This window comes from Delphinapterus leucas, chromosome 2 (assembly GCF_059928025.1).
Source record: "Delphinapterus leucas isolate spDelLeu-1000000601 "Yukka" chromosome 2, BTC_Dleu_Yukka2, whole genome shotgun sequence".
In the NCBI taxonomy this organism is placed as follows: domain Eukaryota; kingdom Metazoa; phylum Chordata; class Mammalia; order Artiodactyla; family Monodontidae; genus Delphinapterus; species Delphinapterus leucas.
This window is the reverse complement of record NC_143130.1, coordinates 153,782,099-153,800,401: the sequence shown is the minus strand read 5'-3', so window position 1 is coordinate 153,800,401 and position 18,303 is coordinate 153,782,099. Positions and strand designations below refer to the sequence as shown.

General features: G+C 37.4%; 1 protein-coding gene and 1 non-coding gene across 3 annotated transcripts; both read right to left on the bottom strand.

The window, feature by feature from the left end:
- Nucleotides 1-48: 48 nt before the first annotated feature.
- FCF1 (FCF1 rRNA-processing protein) lies at nucleotides 49-18,303 on the bottom strand. Of its 2 annotated transcripts, XM_022576548.3 has the most exons (8): nucleotides 18,215-18,303; nucleotides 17,846-17,913; nucleotides 16,573-16,644; nucleotides 15,818-15,966; nucleotides 4,358-4,430; nucleotides 2,433-2,520; nucleotides 1,115-1,209; nucleotides 49-247 (listed from the first exon to the last, which is right to left on the bottom strand). In XM_022576548.3, the coding sequence occupies exons 1-8, from the start codon at nucleotides 18,215-18,217 to the stop codon at nucleotides 199-201; spliced, it is 597 nt and encodes a 198-aa protein (XP_022432256.1). In that variant the 5' UTR covers nucleotides 18,218-18,303; the 3' UTR covers nucleotides 49-198. The 2 variants fall into 2 exon arrangements, with proteins under 2 accessions (XP_022432256.1, XP_089764084.1); XM_089907958.1 differs by lacking the exons at nucleotides 17,846-17,913; nucleotides 18,215-18,303 and adding an exon at nucleotides 17,560-17,764.
- On the bottom strand, nucleotides 8,024-8,096 carry TRNAE-CUC (transfer RNA glutamic acid (anticodon CUC)). The gene has a single exon. It is a non-coding gene; the product is annotated as a tRNA-Glu (tRNA).

Genomic DNA, 18,303 nt, shown 5'->3' with positions numbered 1-18,303 from the left:
CGCAGAAACAAAACAAAACAAAACAAAAAAAAAACCAACAACAAAAAAAACATTAAAAAGTGAGTGTATTTAACCATATTCAGCTCATTACAGAGCAAATGGGTGAGTGGAATAATAATTCATGCTATAGCATGTTTAATGAACTGGCAAAAGAGAAAGTTGGTCGAAGGAAGGCAGAGGAAATTTGTCTTTTAAGAATTAGAACCGAGGGGCTCCATAATCATCTGGCATCCGCTCAATGTTGTACCTGGTCAGAACAAAAAATTAACACTGGTAAGAAATGTGGGTCCAGAACCAACCTTAAAAACCCATCCTTTACTGATTACATCACTCTCACTTCCTGTTGTGAATCCTTTTTGTCAGTGGGAACTAAATTTTAAAGGCCGATCATAATGAATGATTTACAGCAAAATGCTGACTATATTATCTTTATTCTTCAAAGTGAGAAAGTTAAGTTGGGGAGCCAGGCTCTAAGTCCAGGTAAGTCCAAGGCCCTCACCCATATTCTTCCCATTCTGTTGTATTTGTCCCAGGATAAAAGCTGGCCAATAATATCTGAGGACTGACATAGGAATATCCAAGAAGGATAAAAAGCAGCATTTGTTTGTTTGTTTGTTTTGGCTTAAAATAGTGGTCATTTATTTATTATTTAGTACAATTGTGAGGGCTGATTAGGTGGTTTTGTTGCTGGCCTCCCTGGACTCACAGACCTGCCAACAGCTGGGGGCCCAGCTGGCACTGGGTGTCCACAGCTTTTGTTTTTTTAATAAACTTTTAGTTTCCCAGATGAGGTGCTGATCACATGCACTAGGTTTCAAAAAAATATTTCTAGCCAAAAAGATTAGCTTGATTTTAATTACTGCTTTGTATTTAAGGCCACACATCTCCCTTTTTCTTCTAGTGATCTTATTGTAACAATGTGAATGTCTGCCTCATTCCTAAATCCTAGCTCTATCTTCTGCCTTTGCTCTTGTTACTTTGCCTCATTTCTTCAAACAGAACTATGTAAACATTTGATACATCAATCTCTTTCAAATCCTTCTATAACTTGACCTCATTTTTAATTGATATCGATTATATACTTTTAATCACTTCCCTAAGAGAAAGTTCTCACCTATGGTTAGAAATGTACATGATGGGAACTCCAGGGATCTTCCGGATTCTTCGTTTAAGGTCCCGGTCAACTGTGGCCACAATGTAACACTTGTGCTGGAAGAGACCCATTGGGTGTTCACATAGAGCTCATTCAGTGATACTGGATACAACCACTGGCTAGTCTGAAGAACTATTCATTTTCACAGTAAATAGGAATGGAAAGGCTAAACCAATTTGTTGAGTAGCTACTATGTTCTAGGAGCTCAAATTTGTAAGCTGCCTGAGCTGAATGTAGTTCTAAGAATCTTGAGGGGGAGAAGATAGAAAAACTATTTAAAAGCTGCAAATTGGTTTTTGTCTTATAAGTGGAGAGGATTTTCGTATCTGGGACAGACAATTCCTTGGTTTTTGGAAAAAGCCCTTAGAGACTCTACACAAAGGTAGAGTAAGTGCCTTAGATCCAAGGGCACAACTTTTGCAGTCTGTGGCATCTCCAGGGCTGACCTACTCTGAGGCCTCCTAGCAGTGGGGGTAGGCTGCCTCCTTGGCCCTAAAGCCAGAATAGGAGGATCTCCAGGACAAGTCTGAGTCAAACAGCTCTGAAAGCACTAACATTTAGCTACCAGTTTGGAACTAATTTGTATTGTACTTTGCTTCCATCCTACCCAAATCTCTCACTGAGTTCTAAAGAGTTGCAGATTGGTGTCAGCCATGCTGTGGGAAATTAAAGGAAATGCTGGCCCCACCCATGGGATGAAGTGGCTAAAAGGACGGCAGTGTGGTCAACAGATGAAGAGGATTATCCTCAGCAGAGAGGCTCTTTAAGGGCAATCAGCAGCAAAAGTTCTTGTAGTATTTGACAAGGAAGCCAGAACACAAGAATCAAAAACCTACTTATTCTAGGGTATGTGTGAAACAGCATCCTGGGAGACTTAGACGTAACAAAATTCCTACACAGGGAGTAAATGGAACCTCACTTTAGATTCACAGGGAGGTGGAATCTGATATATTATTATGTCTATACTCACTCACTTAAACCATCTTACAGAGAAGATTTGTGGAATAAAGAATCAGTAAATGCTCCAAATTACACACCCAATAAATGCAAGTGCTAAGATTTGAAATCCTCCCTAAGCCAGTGATCTTTCCATTATGGTTATAGTATACACTTCCAATCCATTTTCTCAAGTAAATGAGGACACCTACACTTCCCATGAAGGGATTCTATATAATTTTTTTTATCATTTATATTCCTAGATACTTTACATGAACACTCAGGAAATAAGTTTATCTTTTTTTTTTAATAGCACAAAGTACATATTAAAAAATGATGATACCTGAGTTACTCTTTGTACTAAGCAGTCATCTGCATAGGTTCCTTTGTGTGTGCATGGTAATCGCTCAAATCTTGGATCCTTGGCAATCCTATATGGTTATAAAAGTGGATTAATGAAAACATTCAAGCAATTGAATAACTTTATGACTCTCAATCAGTGAAATAAGAGTAATGTGATCTATCTGGAGATTTTAAGACACCCCTCTCCTCCTGAAGCTTATCTTCTAATTGAAAGACAATTTAGAGAGAAGGGAATTAAAGCTTACTGACTGACAGCTGCTGTGCCTTACATCATGTACTTGTCACAAAACTGAATTATTATATTTCCATTTTACAGATAAAGAAGCAGATTCAGAGAGATTGATTAATTTGTTCAAAGCTACACAGCTGGGAAAAGCCAGGATTCAAAACCAAATCAATTTTAACCTAACCATTTTAGTTTTAGAAAGTTGTCTTACACACATGTACAAGAATACAGGCACAAGGATGTCACTACTACACAGTTTAGAAGAGTGGAAAACTGGAGATAATCTGATTATCCACCAGCAAGGTAAAAGTTAAATACATTTTGGTACCCCTATTCTATTTTAAAAAATGAGGTAGAGTTGTATATACCAATGTGGAAGGACATATAATAAATTGTTAAATAAACAAAGCTGACCATATATATATGTGTGTGTGTGTATACACACACACACACATATGTAACATAAAAAAAATCATATTCATTAATGTTTTCACCGGTCTCAACAGAAAGGTCTTTAGTATTGGGAATGTGATAAGCTTATGATTTTCCAAAACTCTAGTTTTTCACTTGAAAGCTCAATTTTTATCATTGGTAACTAACAGAGTAAGTTGGTTTCCTTGAAGTGACAGGTTCATTTCATTAATTTTTGAGAAAATACCTGCTAAATACCAAAGTCTGAAAAATCAGTGTTTGCCAGTTGTTCTTCACATAAAAATGATATTTCATGAAAAAGAAGCTGGTTCAGCTCACAACTCAAGCACAAAAATGCTTTTCATAGAGACAACGTTCATCCTTTGGTATGTTTTTCGTCTTCCAGTTTTATTGAGATATAATTGACATACAGCATTGTGTAAGTTTAAAGGTATACAGCATTATGATTTAACTTACATACATCATGAAATGATTACCACAGAAAGGTTACTGAGCATCCATCAGGAGAAATGCTTTATGTGTACTTCACATTTCACCACACAGAGTACTGATGTGTACAGCAGGGTTGAGATTTAACAAAGTTAAGGAATTTTACTGCTCTGTTAAGCATATTCTTAAGTGACTGGCATTTTTTTTCAACTGCCAGTGGGTGGTAGTGAAGAATACAAAAACTACTAGCATTATTTGGGCCCACTGCCTTGATTTGTACTAAGGCACTGGCATTTTTTGCATTCAGCGCAAATGTCAGCACAGTGAAAAAGGCAACATCTTGGAGTTATTATGAAAACAGTTTTGCAAACTCCCTGCAACGGTCTCTAGGACTCCTGGGGTGGGGGAGGGTTCCATGAGCCACACTTTGGGAACCACTGCTGTAAACTCAAGGGCGCTTTCCAGAATAAACTCAAAACTTCTTTAGGTAAACTCAAAATGCTTTACGTGTGAAATTCTGAAGAAGATAACTAGATAACAAACTAACAGAAAAACACTTTCTAATTGAAAATCTAGAGGAACTTAAATGGAGGCCCATGAGACCAATATGACTAATTAACTTAGTTCAAAAAGCTTCAGCTTGAAAACCTCTAACCTTCCAATGTTTGCTTTCTTAATTATAAATAGTTAACTAATTTTGTATGATTTTTATTTAAACTAACCAGACAAGAAATCTTCGGATAGCAAACAGTTGAAGGAGGGTCAAAACAATCTTCATTACACCAATCTAGAACAAATCTGGACCAGGTCCTTCCTACCTTAGAGCCACTCGATACTTCTGCCCCAATTTCTCAATTTCAGCCATTACGCAGTCAGTTATACAAGGGATACCTGTTAGGAAAAAAAAAATTAGTAACAGAACTTGTAAAGGAACTGATTTAACTCTCTCTGAATTATATCCTGTTGAGAGTATGTATGTATGTATGTATGTATGTATGTATGTATGTATACATATTTACTGTTTGCCGTGCCACACGGTTTGAGGGATCTTAGTTCCCTGACCAGGGATCAAACCAAGGCCCCCAACAGTGGAAGCGCAGAGTCCTAACCATTGGACCACCAGGGAATTCCCCTGTTAAGAATCTTTGAAATGACAGCAAAATAAGCACTGTACAGTGAACAATAAGAACTAGAGAAGAATAAAATCCCTAACTATAAAGAAACTAGGGAACTGTTCCAACCCCACATCACATTCCATAAAGTATCTGTCATAAACATAACTGGGGAAAAAAACTGAGCTGGATCCCTGTCATTGTTTATATATTAAAATAAATTCTAGATGGAAAAAAATTTAAATGTGAATCAAAATACTTAAATGTGAACCAAAAGAAACCATGAAATTAACCAGAGAATATAAATTTGATCACATAAAAATATAAAACTTCTGTTTGACAACTATCAAACGAAAAGTCATACTAAAGTAAAATAAAAATAAACTGGGAAAAACATTTCTACACACTTGTCAAAGGGTAAATTTTCTTAATATACAAAGAGCTTTATAATAATAGCTTGGACGCACTGAAATTGAAGCTGTGATTAAAAAATCTTCCAACAAATAAAAGCCCAGGACCAGATGGCTTCACAGTCGAATTCTATCAAACATTTAGAAAAGAGCTAACACTTATCCTTCTCAAACTCTTCCAAAATATAGAAGAGGTAGGAACACTCCCAAACTCATTCTACGAGGCCACCATCACCCTGACACCAAAACCAGACAAAGATGTCACAAAGAAAGAAAGCTACAGGCCAATATCACTGATGAACATAGATGCAAAAATCCTCAACAAAATACTAGCAAACAGAATCCAACAGCACATTAAAAGGATCATACATCGTGATCAAGTGGGGTTTACCCCAGGAATGCAAGGACTCTTCAATATATGTAAATCAATCAATGTGATAAACCATATTAACAAAGTGAAGAATAAAAACCATATGATAAGCTCATTAGATGCAGAAAAGGCTTTCAACAAAATTCAACACCCATTTATGATAAAAACTCTCCAGAAAGTAGGCATAGAGGAAACCTTCCTCAACATAATTAAGGCCATATTATGACAAACCCACAGCCAACATCGTTCTCAATGCTGAAAAACTGAAACCATTTCCTCTAAGATCAGGAACAAGACAAGGTTGCCCACTCTCACCACTATTATTCAACATAGTTTTGGAAGTTTTAGCCACAGCAATCGGAGAAGAAAAAGAAATAAAAGGAATCCAAATTGGAAAAGAAGAAGTAAAACTGTCATTGTTTGCAGATGACATGATACTATACATAGAGCATCCTAAAGATGCTACCAGAAAACTACTAGAGCTAATCAATGAATTTGGTAAAGTAGCAGGATACAAAATTAATGCATAGAAATCTCTGGCATTCTTATACACTAATGATGAAAAATCTGAAAGTGAAATTAAGAAAACACTCCCATTTACCATTGCAACAAAAATAATAAAATATCTAGGAATAAACCTACCTAAGAAGACAAAAGACCTGTATGCAGAAAATTATAAGACACTGATGAAAGAAATTAAAGATGATACAAATAGATGGAGAGATATACCATGTTCTTGGATTGGAAGAATCAACATTGTGAAAATGACTCTACTACCCAAAGCAATCTACAGATTCAATGCAATCCCTATCAAACTACCACTGGCATTTTTCACAGAACTAGAACAAAAACTTTCACAATTTGTATGGAAACACAAAAGACCCCGAATAGCCAAAGCAATCTTGAGAACGAAAAATGGAGCTGGAGGAATCAGGCTCCCTGACTTCAGAGGGGTGGGATAGGGAGGGTGGGAGGGAGGGAGACGCAAGAGGGAAGAGAGATGGGAACATATGTATAACTGATTCACTTTGTTATAAAGCAGAAACTAACACACCATTGTAAAGCAATTATACTCCAATAAAGATGTTAAAAAAAAAAAAGGAGGGTGGGAGGTAGATGTAAGAGGGAGGAGATATGGGGATGTATGTATATGTATAGCTGATTCACCTTGTTATACAGCAGAAACTATCACAACATTTTGACGCGATTACATTCCAATAAAGATGTTAAAAAAAATAATAGCTTGGAATTATGTGTTATTTGCCAGACACTGTGCTAAGCACAAGGATTATCTCATTTAATCTTAAGAACAATTCCTATCAGGTAGCATTGTTATTATTATTCCCATTTTATAGATGAGGAATCTGAAGTACAATGAAGTAACTAGACAGCAAAAGGTGACGCCAAGGTTTGAACTGTCAGGCTTCAGAGTGGGTTCTTAACCACCAGGCTACATTTCAGTTCATAGCAGAAGACATACAAATGGTCAATCAACAGAAAAATGCTCAATTTCACTCCTAGTTAAAGAGATATAAATTGAGACAAGATTATACTTTCTACCTATTAGGATGGCAAAAATTAAACAGATGAAAACACCCAATATTTGAAGAAATAGGTATCCTCACATTGTAAGTAGGTGTATAAATTTGTATAATTATTTGAGGGCAATTTTGCAATACCTATTAAAATTAAAAAATATATACTCCCTTGATATTGCAATATGGCTTCTAGAAAATGTATTCAAAGAGGACCCACCCTAATACAGAGACACATTCACAAAGATATTCACTACAGCTTTGTTTATGATAGGGTAAAAACTGGAAATAATCCAAATGTCTAGTCTTTAAAAACGACATATTTAAACAATAGAATACTTGTAGTGGGGTGGGGGAGGAATGGACTGGGAGTTTGGGGTTAGTAGATGCAAACTATTACATAGAGAATGGATAAACAACAAGGTCCTTCCCTGTATAGCACAGGGAACTATATTCAATATCCTGGGATAAACCATAATGGAAAAGAATATAAAAAAGAATGTATATATGTGTACAACTGAGTCACTCTGCTGTACAGCAGAAATCAACACGACGTTGTAAATCAACTATACTTCAACAACAAAAAATAAAGAATACTATAAGTGAAAAAAAGAATAAGGCCCATCTATATATATTGGCACAGAAAAATGTTCAAGATGTATTTGTTCAATGTAAAAAGCAAGGAGAAATAGATAATTAAGACGTGATCTATCCACACAATGCCATACAATGGAATATTATCTGGTAGCAAAAAGAAACAATATACTGATACATGCTTTAACATGAATGACCCTTGAGAACATTACACTAAAATATGTGACCCCATTTTAACGAAATGTCCAAAATAGGCAAATCTATATATAGAGAAAGCAAATTAATGGTTGCCTATGTGCGGCAGGGTGGGGCGGGGGGTTGGGGGGAATAGGAAGGGTTGGGGGTGATGGCTAAGGAGCTCAGTTTCTTTTCACATAATGAAAATGTTCTAAAATTGACTATGAATACACTAAAAGCCACTGAATCATATATTTTATTTATTTATTTTTTTGTGGGATTTTAGTTCCCCGACCAGGGATTGAACCTGGGCCCTCGGCAGTGAGAGTGCAGAGCCCTAACCACTGGACCACCAGGGAATTCCCTGACTCATATATCTTAAATGAGTGACTTATATGGTATGTGAACTAGATCTTAAAGCTGTTTTTTTTTTAAAAAAGCATGAAGATAAAAAAGTAAATAATGCATGATCCATTCTCATTAATAAACAAAAGTAACCTCTACCCCACGGAAATTGTATATGAATTTTTAAAAGCTGCCCCTTTCTGAGGAAAAGCTTTATAGGGAACTTGCATTTTCTTTATGCTAGATTTTCTTTTTACAAATACATTAACACTCTTGAAAGCAAAGTTAAAAAATCTTAAACTAAAATACAATGCCCAGAAGAAAAAGCAGTTGTAAAATGGAGGAAAGAAGAAGTCAGGAAAAGCAGACAGTCATGGAATCAGAGGGCAATACACGCCTTAAAAGGATCAGTTTCAGAGCCATGTAGCACTGAAGCAAGGGAGTGCATCGGGAGCAGGGAAGCAGGCTCAGGAAGATCACTACAAAGAGGACTCATGGGCAGAAAAGAAAGCTCATGGGTAGCTAACCATGCTCCTTTGTTAGAATATCAAATGCAAGGGACCAGGAGCTATGAAAAGGTCAAAGGGGCCTCTCCAAGGCAAGAGGAAGATAAAGGCATTCTTTTAAAAATAAAGGCAAGTGAAGAAAAATTAAATAAGCAGAGTTTAAAACAGTTAAGGAATCTCCTAGGTAACTGAATTTGTACTGTAGTAGAATGTTTCTTCAGACTTTACTTTGAGGTATTATGTTACACAGAAAGTGGTATTTTCCTTAATAAGCTTGTTTTTGGAAAAGGCACCATGAGAACATTTAGCTGTATGCATTATAGCTATACTCTATGGTATCCATATCTGCAGAAAAACCTAACCATAGGACTAAAGCTATCCTAAACAATCATCTTTTTTTCTTTTTTTTTTTTTGGCCACACTACGCGCTTGTGGGATCTTGGTTCCCTGACCAAGGACTGAACCTACGCCCTCAGCAGTAGAGTGAAAGTGCCGAGTCCTAACCATTGGACAGCCAGGGAATTCCCCTAAACAATAACCATTTAGATAATAGTGGCAGAGCTATACAGTCAGGGAAGCAATTCACCTCCAAGGGGCCATGCTTGAATCCTCCATCTATTTCATTTATATATAGGTCACAGCATTCCTGGAGAAGCAGGAACGCCATAGGAATATAAGAAGTCTACCAAGATTAGTGTCTTCCCTCATACAGGCCACCCTAGTACACTTTTACAGGCATGGTAGTGTGTCAACTTCAGACTACTCTTTATGATTTCTAAGAGGCTTTTTAAAAAATTAAAGTATTAGATGTGGGCTTCCCTGGTGGTGCAGTGGTTGACAGTCCGCCTGCCGATGCAGGGGACACGGGTTCGTGCCCCGGTCCGGGAGGATCCCACATGCCGCTGAGCGGCTGCGCCCGTGAGCCATGGCCGCTGAGCCTGTGCATCCGGAGCCTGTGCTCCACAATGGGAGAGGCCACAACAGTGAGAGGCCCGCATACGGTTAAAAAAATAAATAAATAAAATAAAATAAAATAAAGTATTAGATGTACATAGCTTAAAAAAAATACGAAAAGGACTATATGAAAAAGTAACCATCCCCTGATCTTTTCCCACCCCACCAATTCTGATCCATAGAGATGGCTATTTTAATTCATTGACTGTTTTTCTCACTTGGTGGTTACCTTTATAACTTGGTTAATAATAAACTTATGCAGTTACTTTTTTTTTAGGAAGATAATCAAAGATATTTATTGCAACATTGGTTATGTTAATGTATATTTTCTAGATTTTTTTCATCTTAGTGCATCCAAGTTTTGAAATGCTTGAAGCTGTACAAAGGTCTTCATAGCATGTATTAACATGGAAAGGTGTTCATGATACATTACTCAGTGGAAAAAAAAACAGGTGGCCAAAAAGCATGCATAGTATAATTCCAATTATGTTTAAATCTATATTTTTATTAATTGTAAAAGGTTGGAAGGTAATACCCAAACTATTAACAGTGATTATTTCTGGGAAGTAAAATTACGGCCTGATGCGGGGGAGAACTTTTGCCTATTCTTTTTATGTTCTGTATTGCTTAGTTTTTCGTTTTTTTGTTTTTTAAATATGTATTTATTTATTTATCTAGTTGCACTGTCTTAGTTGCAACAGGCGGGCTCCTTAGTTGCAGCTCACTGGCTCCTTAATTGTGTCACGTGGGCTTCTTAGTTGCTGCAGGCAGGCTCCTTAGTTGCGGCACATGGGATCCTTAGTTGAACATGCAAACTCTTAGTTGTGGCATGCGTGTGGGATCTAGTTCCCTGACCAGGGATCAAACCCCAGGGCTCCTGCATTGTGAGCACGGGGTCTTAACCACTGTGCCACCAGGGAAGTCCCTGTATTGTTTAGTTTTAATGTACATGTTACTATTATAATTTACATAATTTAAACACATGTTAAATGATTTTAGACTCACCACTTCCTGTAAAACAAAGTCTAAGCTCCTTAGCTTTTTACTTAAAGCACTCAACAATTTGTCTCCAAACCATTTCTGCCAATCTTTAAGAAATGTTTGTGGATAGAATTGAGTTTCACCTTCACTCTCCCACTTATACTCACTTGAGCCCAACTATTCTCACCAAATTTGCTCTCATGTTTTCAACCTTTGGGAGTGTCCTTTCCTTTGCCTGGAATGCTCTCTCTCTCTCTCTATTCACTAAAATCCAACCAAGCTATGAAGCTCAGATCAAGTAGCACTCACCCTCTCTTGAATTCCTATATTATATAATATCTGATACTCAAGAAGTGATCACTATCGAATGAAGGAATGAATCTTCAAGTTTCTGTTTAGTTTTCTCATTTGTAAAATGGGGACATACTACTCATCATATTAGGTTACTGTGAGGATTATGATAATTATGAAAAGCACTTAACACAACACCAGAACATAGTAATTCATAGTTCAAAGCAGCTGGCATTATGATTATCTTTTTTTCATCCATTGACATCTCCTCTCTCCATCTAGATGGTCAAATCCTGGATGACAGAAACAGCACACCATATATTCTAGCACCCTTCTTTAAACTCTGTGTAGTAGAGCCACTTCATATTTATTGTTAATGGTGACAATGAAGATTATGAAAGAAATATACCACTAACTTTCAAAGAAATAACAAATCACTTAGTTTGGAAAATACTATGACTTCATGGTACCAAGAATAACATATTAACATGGAATTATAATAGTAAAACATTACTGAGATGAAATATACAAATAAAACAATATGTTCTTTCTTCAGTGAAATCACAGAAAATAGGATAGGTCATTCCTAGAATTCTATTTTCACAAACGTAGTCAATACTTACTAGATGCCAGACAATAGTAGGGAATTATTTACGGAAAACACCAGACGAATTTGGTTTAATATCTTGTTGGCAGATAACACATCATGCTTCTATAGAAGCTCCATGTGTTCTAGAATTTTGATGTAATAGGATTTTACATACTGTCATAAAAATAGAATGCTCTACTGCAAAGACATAGCAGGAGTGACCAAGTCTTGTTATGTTTAGTTCCTCACGTTGTTCCCGTCCAAAATCACTGCTACATTACAGCCTTCAAATTTCAGTCAATTTACTGGCAGCTTGATTGGATCAGCTTCTGTTCCCACTTAATCCCACCTGACAGATATGGTCTGGGTGGCACGGCACAGTGCCACTGAAACAACTGGAGTCCCTGATACAGTACATTACCCTAGAACAATAAAGTCAGATTGTTATTTTATCTTTGGAGGCCTAAAAATTATTTTTCTGAGCATGGCTTCTTGTTTGGTCTGTGTGTCTGCTCAGTACTTTATAGTTAAACCAACTTTGTCCCTCATCAGTGTGTAACTCTGTGTCCAGTATTTCAAGAAGTCAAAGTGTGAATCATTTAAATAAGATACATAGATGCCTTATTTTTTTGTTTTGTTTCTGTTTTGTTTTAGCATTATTTACTTATTTATTTATTTATTTTTGGCTGCGTTGGGTCTTCGTTGCTGTGCATGGACTTTCTCTAATTGCGGTGAGCGGGGGCTACTATTCATTTTGGTGCACGGGCTTCTCAGTGCAGTGGCTTCTCTTATTACGGCTTCTCTTGCTGTGGAGCATGGGCTCTAGGAGCGCAGGCTTCAGTAGTTGTAGCTCGCAGGCTCTAGAGCGCAGGCTCAGTAGTTGTGGCGCATGGGCTTAGCTGCTCCGCAGCATGTGGGATCTTCCCGGACCAGGGCTCGAACCTGTGTCCCTGCATTGGCATGCAGATTCTTAACCACTGCGCCACCAGGGAAGTCCCTTAAATATTTTATTTAAACTTAAAACTTGGGGGGGGAGGGATAAATTGGGAGATTGGGATTGACATATACACTCTACTGTATATAAAATAGATAATAAGGACCTACCGTGTAGCACAGGGAACTCAATACTCTATTAATGGCCTATATGGGAAAAGAATCTAAGTAAGAGTGGATATATGTACATGTATAACTGATTCACTCTGCTGTACACCTGAAACCAACACAACACTATAAACCAACAACACCCCAACAAAAATTCTAAAAAAACCTTAAAACTTATACGTGTAACTAGCATCTTTTTTTTTTTAACATCTTTATTGGAGTATAATTGCTCTACAATGGTGTGCTAGTTTCTGCTTTATAACAAAGTGAATCAGCCATACATATACACATATCCCCTTATCTCCTCCCTCTTGCGTCTCCCTCCCACCCTCCCTATCCCACCCCTCTAGGTGGACACAGAGCACCGAGCTGATCTCCCTGTGCTATGTGGCTGCTTCCCACTAGCTATCTATTTTACATTTGGCAGTGTACATATGTCCAAGCCACTCTCTCACTTAATCCCAGTTTACCCTTCCCCCTCCCCGTGTCCTCAAGTCCATTCTCTACATCTGCATCTTTATTCCTGTCCTGCCCCTAGGTTCTTCAGAACCATTTAATTTTTTTTAGATTCCATATATATGTGTTAGCATATGGTATTTGTTTTTCTCTTTCTGACTTACTTCACTCTGTATGACAGACTCTAGGTCCATCCACCTCACTACGAATAACTCAATTTCATTTTACGGCTGAGTAATATTCCATTGTATATATGTGCCACATCTTCTTTATCCATTCATCTGTTGATGGACACTTATGTTACTTCCATGTCCTGACTACTGTAAATAGTGCTGCAATGAACACTGTGGTACATGACTCTTTTTGAACTATGGTTTCCTCAGGGTATATGCCCAGTAGTGGGATTGCTGGGTCATATGGTAGTTCTATTTTTAGTTTTATAAGGAACCTCCATACTGTTCTCCATAGTGGCTGTATCAATTTACATTCCCACCAACAGTGCAAGAGGGTTCCCTTTTCTCCACACCCTCTCCAGCGTTTATTGTTTCTAGATTTTTTGATGATGGCCATTCTGACTGGTGTGAGGTGATACCTCATTGTAGTTTTGATTTGCGTTTCTCTAGTGATTAGTGATGTTGAGCATCCTTTCATGTGTTTGTTGGCAATCTGTATATCTTCTTTGGAGAAATGTCTATTTAGGTCTTCTGCCCATTTTTGGATTGGGTTGTTTGTTTTTTTTGATATTGAGCTGCATGAGCTGCTTGTATATTTTGGAGATTAATCTTTTGTCAGTTGCTTCATTTGCAAATATTTTCTCCCATTCTGAGGGCTGTCTTTTCGTCTTGTTTATGTTTTCCTTTGCTGTGCAAAAGCTTTGAAGTTTCATTAGGTCCCATTTGTTTATTTTTATTTCCATTTCTCTAGGAGGTGGGTCAAAAAGGATCTTGCTGTGATTTATGTCGTAGTGTGTTCTGCCTATGTTTTCCTCTAAGAGTTTTATAGTGTGCAGTTACTTTTTATATTTATTAATTTTAGGCATTTAAATTATTTACCTCTCTTACTCATCATACATGCCTTATCCCATCTTCCCAATTTAATTTTTAAAAATTTTTTAAATATTTATTTATTTATGGTTGCATTGGGTCTTTGTTGCTGCACCCGGGCTTTCTCTAGTTGTGGCGAGCGGGGGCTACTCTCCGTTGCAGTGCACAGGTTTCTCATTGTGGTGGCTTCTCTTGCTGTGGAGCGCTGGCTCTAGGCGCATAGGCTTCAGTATCTGTGGCACTCAGGCTCAGTAGTTGTGGCTCGCGAGCTCTAGAGTGCAGGCTCAGTAGTTGTGGCACACGGGCTTAGTTGCTCTGTGGCATGTGGGATCCTTCCGGACCAGGGCTGAAACCCATGTCCCCTGCATTGGCAGGCGGATTCTCAGCCACTGCACCACCAAGGAAGGCCCCCTGATCTTGCTAATTTTAATAAATCAATAAACAACATTCACATTACTTTCATTCTGTAAATGTTCATTATATAGTATCTTTTAAATATTAAAGACGGAGGTGCGCATTTTTTCCTTTGATTCCAATAATTTATTCTTTACAGCCAAGTTAAAGTCTAATTTTCATTTGTACCTTCAACTAGATGACTGGAAAATATATGAATATAAAGCCACCACAATACGCAACAGATCTATTAGGAAGTTATTCCCTTGTACTTGGCCTAAATTTTTTTTTCCTTCTCATGGTAGGAAGAGAAGATCATTTGAAGGAGGAGATACCCAAACACACAAGGGATATCTATTAATGGTAAATTGCATACCTACGTGTAAATAAACTACCTTAGATCCTTTGTGGTACAAATAAACATCACAGTGAATAAACTTAAGAATAGCTGACCATCATCATTTCTGGTTCTCTGATTGTAAATGGCAAAATGTCTTATTTAGCTTTTCCACATTGGAGTGGAATGGAGGATGTTTCCTACTTAATGTAAATAAATAAATAAATAGTGAGAAGTGAAATAAATTTTCATTTATCCAGAATTTTAAAATCTGTTTTAAAATCCTAAAACAGAAAATTCCCCACCTATTTTTTTTCTAAATTGATGTCTATAATGATGGTCAAAGCATGCTAAGTGTTTTATGAATTGTGAAAGTTTAATTATTCCCAGTCAAGTTTGCATCATATTTCTGTGGTTTTTTTTGTTTGTTTTTGCGGTACGCAGGCCTCTCACTGCTGTGGCCGTGCAGGCTCAGCGGCCATGGCTCATGGGCCCAGCCGCTTCGCGGCACGTGGGATCTTCCCAGACTGGGGCACGAACCCGTGTCCCCTGCATCAGCAGGCAGACGCTCAACCACTGTGCCACTAGGGAAGCCCGTATATTTCTGTTTTTTCATAAATGTCTTTTTTTTTTTTTTTAACATTTTTTGGCATATTTCTTTTCAGTCCTTTTTTTCTTAAAATTTATTTATTTGGCTGCGTTGGGTCTTAGTTACAGCACGTGGGGTCTTCGTTGTGGCCTGTGGGATCTTTAGTTGAGGCATGTGGTATCTTTTAGTTGCGGCATGTGGACTCTTTAGTTGCAGCACACAGGCTCTTAGTTGCTGCGTGCGAGAACTAGTTTCCTGACCAGGGATCGAACCTAGGCCCCCTGCATTGGGAGGGCGCAGAGTCTTAACCACTGGACCACCAGGGAAGTCCCTGCATTATATTTCAATTCACTGAAAATGGTCATTGCTATGGTGAGCAAATTAAATAGACAGCAATTCAGTTAAACTAGAACCCCATTCCCCTCTTTTCATGTATCTGGATAAGTATGGTTATTCTGTACAAATGTCACAGAAATGGAAAGGTCTGATACTCACACTTGGCATACAGACAGTCCATCATTGACTGCACTAAGTCCAGTTTGGCTTTAATGGAAAAGTTGATAAAGTTGGTATCGACCAGGATGTGGTAAGGTGGGCCCAGCTGTGTGTTATATTGGAAGAATAAGCAGGAAGGGTGTTGGGGGCTGAAGGAAAAAGAAACAAAACACAAAGTAATGTCTACACTGATATTTGGTAAAAACAAAAAAAAGAAGTCTCTGCTTGGAACAGTTTGTTCCTTTTTCCTTTCTTTGGAAATAAATCCTAATAAATCCTGTGATGATATATCCATCACCAATCTAGAGCAAATAAGAAAAATAAGAAAAATGTGATGAGGTTTCATAAAGTTAAGTGTATTTATTTAAAAGGAATGACCTTTATCCTGAAAATATGCCGTTACTACTTTTTGGTGACACATTCTCTCTTTTATGAAATGCTGGTATGTTAAAACAATGGCGATTATTTCTTTTGAAAGATTCTTGGCAAAGAAAAACAAATGATCCTAGATTTAATCCCCAGGATTTTACGGAAAATTTTACTGCTCTATGAAGTCCAGAAACCTTCAAACCATTAGAATTGGTATATACTCATCAATAACACTTTCATTTGCATAGCTTCATTTGTATAGTTGTGCCAGACAGAAAAATGACTGAGCAAATCAGTTCAGGGAAAGCCTGAATTTCTGTGAGGTCTACAGTTTTAGAATCTTTCTTCTAGTTTTAAAGGAAAACTTGAAATTCTTGATTACTCACACTTCTCTTTCCTTGAGTGCACTGGGATCTTTCTTTTCTTTCTTTTTCGGTTTTAATCTATCCTTTTCTTTACTAGGAAAAAAAACAAGTAAATTCAATGTAGGGGAGAATAAAAAACCATAGCAGTTATAACCTCATGAAAATTAAAAGTTTCTTCTTTTGTTTTGTCTACAAAGGAAATTCTACTTTGTGACTTCATTATATTAATATCAGCATACACTTTTTGAGCACGAATAACTATGTGGGAAATAGTCTGGAATTAACACAATTAATCAGTAAAACATAATTAAATTTTAAAACCATTAGCTAATAATCCATAAAAATTGTTAATGGATAAATAAATGTTGGTTAGATTATTATTTCGTTCTTAGTCAGAAGCTCTCATATCAAGGATCAAAATCCACTTCCAAGCAGTGGGTAAATAGGCTGACATTTATCTTCTAAAGACTGAGATGCTTCAACAGCAGGAGGAAAAGGGTTCCCCTACATGTCTCTTAAAAAGCGCTAAAATGTGACAATATATATACAAAATTTAACTTTAACTAGAAACAGAGTATTATTAGTGGGGCAAATTTCCTTAAAATTACATAATAAATACATACTAAAGGCTAAGAATACAATTTAATAACAAATGAAGGCTCTAACAACCACTCACTCCTTTGTTCTAAGGCTCAGAAACAGTGAAGTCTAGTTCTTATTTAATAACTCAGTCCATTGTTCACTGAAGCAGGCAAGCTGTTTAGTTCTTCCTTATAATAGGGAATATCATTCTACTCTCTTCTTCCACAGTCATAAATCTTCTTATAAGATTTATAAAGTGGAGACATCTATGTATTTTCCCATTTTTTCTTTCAAAAATACTTGAGTTGTCAGGTGCTGGTACAGCCATAGTCTCTGACCTCACTGCCTTTCAAAAATTATAACAAACCTTTTTTTCCCGGGGAATATGCAGTGTAATGGCAAGAACATAGAGATAATCCTACCTACCTCACAGAACTGTTAGGAGGCTTAAATGTGATACGGCAGATACAGTATATAAAAACGGTGGCACAAATTGAACACTTAAGCGATGATGAATTCCCATCCCATTCACCAGTGTACTTGCTCATCAGCTAAGTGACTGTTATACTTTATTACCCTGTGCTATATAAATCCAAGACACAATAATATCAAAACTAAACACAAAACAACAACAAAAACTTTTACTACTCATCCCCTCGTGACTTCTATATCTCCGGGCAGTCTATGAACCCAGTTGATTGCAGACACTCACAGCCTCTGATCTCTGAGACTAAGCATTCGCTTCATGGTCGCATACTTCCGTGTTTTCTTTTGTTTCCCCTTAAAACAAAAATTTTAGAGTTAAAAGAGTTGGAAGTACATTGCATCTTCTTGAGTTCCTTTTCTTTTGTCCACACCCCTCTTCCCTCAAATACCCAACTCTTCTTATTCTAGCTGCCTCAACCCAGCGCTCTCCCCACTCGCTAGAGCATAACAGGCACCACTCCAAGCAGCTTAAAAGCTAAGATCAGAATGAAAATAAGCAAGGGGAATATTGTGGAAATTTGGCCAATGGCTACTCCCTCAATCTCTGTCCCAAACGTGGTCTGACAATGCCCCTTCTCGAACCCTCGGCCCTCACCATGTTCACGCCGCACTGTTGTTTCTTCCGGAATCACCAGCAGCGCGACACTTTTGCGTCAGCCGTATAGCGCTTCCGGCAAAGGCTAG